This window comes from Atta colombica, unplaced genomic scaffold (assembly GCF_001594045.1).
Source record: "Atta colombica isolate Treedump-2 unplaced genomic scaffold, Acol1.0 scaffold274, whole genome shotgun sequence".
In the NCBI taxonomy this organism is placed as follows: Eukaryota; Metazoa; Arthropoda; class Insecta; order Hymenoptera; family Formicidae; genus Atta; species Atta colombica.
In genome coordinates this window covers 284915-293102 of record NW_017259375.1, presented here as the reverse complement: position 1 = coordinate 293102, position 8188 = coordinate 284915, and the positions used below count along the sequence as shown (strand labels likewise).

General features: G+C 34.7%; 1 protein-coding gene across 4 annotated transcripts in view; it reads right to left on the bottom strand.

The window, feature by feature from the left end:
- The window catches only part of LOC108689687 (MKL/myocardin-like protein 2), a 236124-nt gene that overhangs the window by 9900 nt on the left and 218036 nt on the right, over positions 1–8188 (bottom strand). For all 4 annotated transcript variants that reach the window (XM_018196571.1, XM_018196568.1, XM_018196569.1 and 1 more), the window contains one exon: positions 967–1032. In XM_018196571.1, the coding sequence (XP_018052060.1) occupies positions 967–1032 (66 nt within the window). The remainder of the gene's footprint in view (positions 1–966; positions 1033–8188) is intronic.

Genomic DNA, 8188 nt, shown 5'->3' with positions numbered 1-8188 from the left:
AAATAATATAAATAAATAATGATATAAATAAATAATTAATTTGATAAATAATTAAGTTTCCCAGAAAAGAGGAAAAATTATTTTTCAACTTGACAGAAAATTATTGTCTAACCAAATGATATCTACAAAAAAATATATTCTTAATATGATCAAATATTATTTATCATTTTATCTTAAAGTCTATCTTAAAAAAATCATTCTTTGAGTTGTGAATTTTTAATAATTTTGAATGAAATTATTAAAAATTATTAAAATTGTCATAACTCAAAAAGAGTAATTTTTTTAAGATAGACTAAAATGATAAATAATATTTGATCATATTAAGAATATATTTTTTTGTTCACTTTTTCTAATTAAGACAATACTTACTTAACTCTTTTATGATAATAACTCGAAATTACGTTTTTTAGTCGTGTCACTTTTTAAGTATAAAGGAAATAGTATTTAAAAAATACAAATTTATTGTAATTTTCTAGGGAAGAAAACTTAATTTCTCTTAAAAACTTCATTTATCTTATTGATTAAGTATTTTTTAGAATGCCTGATTTAATTATTACAAAATTAATTGACCGACTTAAAAACGACCTAATTTGTTTCGCTTTAAAACTCACAAAAAACAACAGTTAATTGTCAATTTGTTTAATTGTTGCGAAGCAATTTACCACAATCTAGATGTGTCCTAGATATCAGTCCTATACTTTTTACGTATCCTTGAGAACGGCGTGATAATTAACTCGTGTATCAATCAATCGATCCTACATGTGAGCGAAGACGTTTTTAAGACCGTAGAGACTAGCCGGCAATGACGTTCAATGACGGTCGTAACGAAAGTTACGTTGATCACAACCATCGCGAGCATCAGCGAGAGTTTTAACAGCCCTGAGTCGTATAGGCGCAATTTTCCGTGGCGTAGAGAGGAAAAAAATGTATATAAACGGTGTAATAAACAAGCGGATCAACACTTACGTGGCATGATGCCTTGCGCAACCAACTGATTGATGGGTCGCCTCAGCATGAGCTTCACCTTCAACGCTGCAACAGAAAAAGGGAACCGCCAGTCATAAAGTGTACCTCTTTAGTTATGGGGAAGAAATTAGGGGCCAATTCGAGCGAGCGGCCTCCTCTTCGTGGAACTTTTATTCGAACGAGTGCGTTGCACCTCGGCGAGACGCGACGCGGAGAGATCGCTCGCTCGTGAAATTCTCCCATCTTTCAGCAACATCTCGCTCCAATTTCTGTGGGATTTCCGCGGAGGAGTTGCGACAGCCGCGAAAGCTCAAGTCGTGACGTGAGATGCTTCTATAAAAACCGCAGAGATCAAAGTCGATCACTCGCCCCAACTTGTGGCGCGGATCTTTCCCGCTACGTTATTTATCCTGCGCATATCATATATCTTTTTGGTCCTTTTAAAGATAAAATAATATTTATAATCATTTTTATAACAGGATGTTAATTAAAGAAAGACATTAATTTGATTCTCTTTTTATTAGCATTATTATTTTATTAATATATATACAAAATATTTAAAAAAAATAATATTAGACATCTTATACATTGGACATGCTATCTTTTTAAATGATGCTTTTATTTTTATGAAAAAAAATTGAATAGATTTTTTATATTTAGTTATAGCAATATCAAATTTTTAATTATGCATAGGTTGATATCGTCTAAAATCCGCTTTCCTGTAAATCGGAAAAATGCAAAGATACGTTGGATCGATCAAAAAGATCAAGAAGATTCATGGTTCGTCCTCCGCGCAAGATACCCGAATACAAATTAACACACAAAGGGCCGGCGGTTATAAATACGCGCACGACGCGGGCCAGATTGCATAAATTGCCTGCGAAAGAGGAAGAACAAAAACGCGGAGGCCGCATGGCCGTGCAATCTGAATTCAAAGCAGCCAATGTGCCGGCGAAATGCCTGGCGCACTGCCTTTGAGCATAATGGCTCATCCGCGGTGGGATTTGTTACTTCAGTGCTGCTGCTGAACTCGTAATTCGTTCAGGTTCCCTTGAATCGTCAACGAATGTTAAATTGGCAGCTCTCCCCCTTTCCTTCGATCTCTCGCGTCTTGTTAGAATTAGTCAGCGTTGAATGAAAATTACACTTGTGACATTGCTTCCTGCTGTTGTTTTCTTTACACCGACGTTGATGAGTAATGATTCAATTCCTTGCGGATAGTTACATTTAAACTACTATTTCGGGATTGAGATATGCTTATTGAGATTTCGGGCAACATTGTACTTTGGCATGGAATAACTTAAATTCGCGATGCGACAAATTCCTCAGAGTGATCTATCGTCTTGTATTCTTTACGTAAACAACATACGTGTCGAGCAAGACAAAATTATAATGGAATTTGATCCTTTATACTTCCTTTTCTCACTAGCTAAATGCTATCGTAGTTATTAACGTTCGTCCTCCGTTCTTTATAATAAGTATCTTTTACTTTCTAGCCGATTTTATTTTGGCATTTATTTTGTTTCTTCGCTCCGCCTTCTTTGTTCCACTTCGACGCATTTAGAATCGTCTAGAAATTAATATTTTCTCGTTTCGTAATAAGTTTTCATGTATTTTAGTATTTTCATTCGTCTGTGCATCTAATATTATCTTTGTGTAATAAAATGTGTAATCACGAATACAGCTACATTCCGAACGTGATTTCCAGGATCGATAACGGGGATACCGATCAGGAATTCTCGTTAAGGGATAAGACTATCGCGATTAAAGTACGTTGATAAGATTCCATAGAGTTTGCTTGCACTTTGTACCTACGGTTATAATAATTCGTTGAATCTTGATCGCAATTGCCAATCGGCGCGTTCCGCGATTATCGCATCGTAATAATAATTCGTGCTAATTAGCGAGTCCATTCCGTTAAATTAAATCAGGTTAGTTGCTACAAAATAAGTTTGCCAACTCTCCACTCTATCTAGTCTCTTTAATAATACTATGGCGCGCAAACTCAACAATGTCGTAACGACATTGCTGCTCTTTATGGACATTCGACTTCGTTCTGTGATGTCGCAATTGTGGCCGCGTTTTATGAATTGTCAAGAAATCTTGTGGATTAAAACCTCGAAGTTAAACAATTACTTAAAAAATTTTAAAGATTTTTATTTCAGGCACGGAAAGAACAGTTTTGCTAAAATATCTATTTAGCTAGATACAGATCTAAAAACAATTCTGTTTGGACTATTAAAATATAATTATGTTAGACTTAAAATGGTTGCAAAAATGTTAAAACTTTTCGCATAGTATTGTCAACAATATCATTAGTCTTTTAAATAATATTTTTTATAATCCAATAAAATTATTTTCAGATATAGCTAAATTTTTTACTTCAGTAAAACCATTCGATTCGTATATTTTTAGAAAATTTTCAAAAATTCCAGAAATTACAATTATTGTCGTAAATTAATACAATTAAAGATTCGTTGCATTGCATAGTTTTCTTGATTTCCAATTTTATAATTAGATAATAAATAATGAAGATTTGAGAAAATCGCAGATCGAGGGAAACGGAGCAGAGTATAGTGGAGCAAATCTAGATCGGAACATCAGAGGAAGGATAGACGCGGAGAAGATAGATACTAATGACCAGAGTGGCGTTAGCTATCGAGAGTTATGCTGGACCAAACGATGGTTCTCCCATCTCCCTTCCTTCTCTTTCTGTTTCTCTTTCCCTGTTTCTTAAGCATAGCACACGTGCATAGTTGCGCACGTGCATAGTTGTTCCGTGTAGCCGGTGGCACTGCAGGTTACGACTTTGTGGCTCGTGGACGATCGCGCTTACGTGAATTCTCACCGTGTTTCGCATTTCTGGGAGCTACTCGTTGTTATTTCGCTTCGTAAGCCAGGCAGCGCGCTATGCCACTACTAATTTCTTAACCCCATGGGGTCGAGGAGCATCCTTCGAGTTCCGCGCGAAATCGAATTTCAATACATCGTAATTAATGGCAATATGTATGAGAGAACGGGAAGCGAAACTCTCAAGAAGATAACTTTCAAACGCGACTTATGAATAGACATCGGTAAAAATATTCAGAACAACGAATTTAGACATCTAAAATAAATAACTTTATTTTTTTTGTGTTGCGTTGAATGTCTTTTTAAAATATTCAAAAGCAAGTATACCTATATTATTAGATTGATATAATAATATTTAAAAAATTAACAAAAGAGAAAATTATATCTATTTTTTTTTCGCAAAAATTAGGACTATCAATTTGGAGCAGCTGTAATTATTTATATGGAACTTGCGTGTACAAATATATGAATGATTAATGCATCGGAACATTGCTAAGGTTGCTATCTATCATATTCCAGTATTTCCAAATGTTTACATAGTAAACACAATAAATCTTGCGGCAGACATCTTTTACGATTGCAATAAAACTCACGATACTACTATCGTGAGTATCGATATTACCTCCTTATGGAAATTCTATCGATTCGTAACGCGAGTCTATTTACGAGCGTTTACATGCATGCATTATGCGTGCGGATATATCGGGGGTGCTCACTTTGAATCAAATTCATTATCGGCCTCCCACGCATTGGCCGCGTCGGATTCTCGTGTTAATTGCAAAGTTTCCGGATGCCGTGAGATATGGGAACCACGTGCCGCTGCAGGCATTCGCGCCATCCATAGAATGCAGATTTGCACCGGTGCATTCCTTGGAGGAGGCGATTATCCCCACATGCATCGAGGTATACAGCCTTTACCACTTTGATTCTCGCTTCGGCCGTATCTTCCCTCTGCGATGCAACGCGATTACATGGAAAGAATGGTTTTGATGAAACATTTAAAATTTTGCTGGATACAGATTTAAAAGTATAATTTTGTTGGAAATTCAAACTGATGCTAGAATCTCAAAATTTTTTGCAGCATTTTGCAGCACTCATAATTTTTTAGTTTATAATTTAACATAATTATTTTGGTAGTCCAACAAAATTGTTTTCAGATCTGTATTGCGTTAAATTTTAGATCTTTTAACAAAATCTTTTTCTGTGTACGAATTCACGATAGATAATTCAACGAGCAATAATTGATTTATTTATAAGAATAACGCTTAATAACATTTAATTGATAATGTGTACAATAAGGATTGTTATCGATTTTACTTCTATAATTTGCGTTAATAACTTTTGTATAACTGTATCGTACAAAGAAGAAACGATTTTGCTGAAGTATCTACAAATTTAAATATAAATATAATCTGCAATTAATTTTGAATCATCAAAATAATTATGTGGAAAAATCAAATGTGATAACCAATGTTGCAAACAGTTTTGACATTCTAGTAGCAAATATTATCATCAGATAACAGCTGTATGCTAAAAATAAGTGATATTTAAAATTTTTTTTCGTTTTTAACGAACCGATGTTTATAATAATTAATTTTTAGGATCTCCTTAAGAGTGTTAAATCCACATCATGTTGTTCATATCAACATAGAGAATATGTAAACATTAGCATAGGGTAAATCCATTTCTACATTTTCAGCGTATATATCTATCTTCAAATTTTTAGAATATTCAAAAAAGTCATTCTTTTCGTGTATTATAGAAGTAATAATAAAAACTAATTTTTAGTAAAAATCTTTAAAAAAATCGAAATATACAATTGCGGTCGACATTAGACAAGTAATTATTCCGATCCTGATTTCTGACTTGTGAAACATAACTGAAGACCACCCAAAGCTGTCATCAGTTTTACGATTATCTCGCTAACACGTTCCTTACGCGCCTGCTTTACGACGAGACGACCGGCAAATAAATCAGCGCGACCGGAATCCTAAGCGCGGTGTTAAAGTGTTAAAGAGTTCCGGAAAACACCGAATTCCTTCGGTCACCTCATAAATATTACGTCTTCGAGAATTCGTTCCTACTGTTCTGACCCCAATTTTCGGATCTTCAACTAATTTCGACAAATCACCACCTTCCAGCATCGATAATCCCATATGCCATGATCGTGTCGCAAGAAAGCGTACAAAACGCGATGTCAATACATGAATCGCATTTATTGAGAATTTCTACGATCGGAGGATATTGGCGTTCTATTGGTTGCTGCAACAATTTAGATAGTAAAAATATTATGCCTTATTTTACTATCTAAATTGTTGCAGCAACCAATCTTTTCTTTCTTTATATAATGGAGATGGATAAAATAACATTTTATTATTTATCACATTTCTACATATAAGTAGTAGCACAATTTGCAGCGTCTAAGCAAAAATTATCAAATCGATATTATTCAGAAAGATCTATGAATATTAGGGAGCTTTTGCAATATATCTTACTAAATTGTGACGCGTTTATTGGAGATTCCTACAACCACATGATATTGCATTCTGATAGGATGGAAACTCTGGTAAATAGAAATTTCTCTTTAGTGTGTTAAATGTGAAGCTCTATGAATGTTGAATGCCCTCACCCTCTATGATTTGCCTACGGTAAACATTAATCGTAGATTATCGCAGTAATCTCATGTTTACTGTAAATCCAAGTGTAATAAGTGACTTCATATATATAGTTTAGTTTAACACTCTGCATACGTACATGGATTTATACATTTGCAAACATGCAATATAGTTAAGTTATTTATTATGTTATTTATGTAATTATATATTACTTTTACATAAAAAATTAAATCATATACATCATATATGAAGGCATCTATTGTATTACTTGAATTTGTAAGAACTTAGCATGCAATGTTCACCAAAATACGCGGAATTAAAAAAAATTTCTATTTCGCAAGCACATAAAATTTTTAATGAAGTCATCGCGAGTCTGATAGAATCCCTTTAGCCATGTCGTCACCGGGACGTTGAGTGGGTGGAATAGAAGTCGGACATTCACGAAATAGAAAGATATGTTGTAAGATACGTTTACGTCGGGCGGGGGTGATCCAATAATACGGCAGCTTTGGGTATAAATAAAACCTGCGAGCCCGGAGATCGCGAGAGAAGTTGTCTTGTGTCGTCTCCTCTCCTCTGTCATCCTCTCCGGCTCGCTTTTCCCCGTGCAAACGCTTATCTCTCCTGTCCACCACTCTGCGGTCTTCTATCTTTTTCTTTTTTCTCACTTTGTTCCACACTTTATTGATCTTTTCTTCCTCTTTCTCCTTCATCTCCTTCTTCTTAAACAGGGCAGCACGTGACAATTTTTCTTTTCTCTTTTTTTTTTTCGAAATAGAAACCAAAGGACCCTCCCCCTCACTCTTGTTCTTCCGCCTACGTGATTTTCGAGAGATGAGCGGCGTAAACATCTCGAATACCATGGAATATTCCATTCTTCAAATAACCAGCCACTTTATCAACGCGGTTGCGGAACCTTTAATGGAAACATTGTAGTCTTTCTATGCGAACTATTTTAATCTTTCGTTATTTTCTCGTAATTTAATTTAGAGACAAGAAGTTTTTTTGAAGAATCGTTACCTCGGAAATGTTTAATTTACGTGCACTATAATGAAAAACAGAATAAAAAATTCTCTTAATTAAAATTGCAAACGGATAAAGTGATTTAATTTCTAAAAGTTTCTTCTTCATTCATTTGTAAGAATAATGTTTTTACTCCGGACACGAAATTAATATTATTAATGAATTCTTTTAATTTCGTTTAATTTTTGCCAAGTACTGACGGTCGGCCTCCCTATTAGAATACTAATTGGAATTCGCCGACGAATTTATTGGCGACCGGTTGAATTTTTCAGTGGCGCGTTTCCCGCCATTGTTTTCTGACGAGCACAGCTGGGCGGAGAATGCACGCCTGTGCACTTACGTCAAAGAGCGGGGAAGAACTGCGAAGGCACAACCGTGAATATCGTCTTGATGAACGCCCGATGGCGTCCGTTTGACGTTCGTTGCACTTAATATTCCGCTCATTACAGCATATTTATATTTAATTGACATTCCCGCGTGTTATTTCCTATTCAATGCGAGCGTTGCGGATGTAGACATGGCATAGACGGACAAAAGATCGCATTAATGATAAACATGTTTATTTATATGTTAGATTCGATTGATTTTTTCTACGAACGCACGATCGCATAAATGATAATGACCAAATAATTAAAAGTTTATACGGAAATAAATAAAATTATATAGTAAAATGAAGTACATAGATAAGCAACTGGTATTAAATATGTAAATAGATAAAAAATTTTAATTCAATG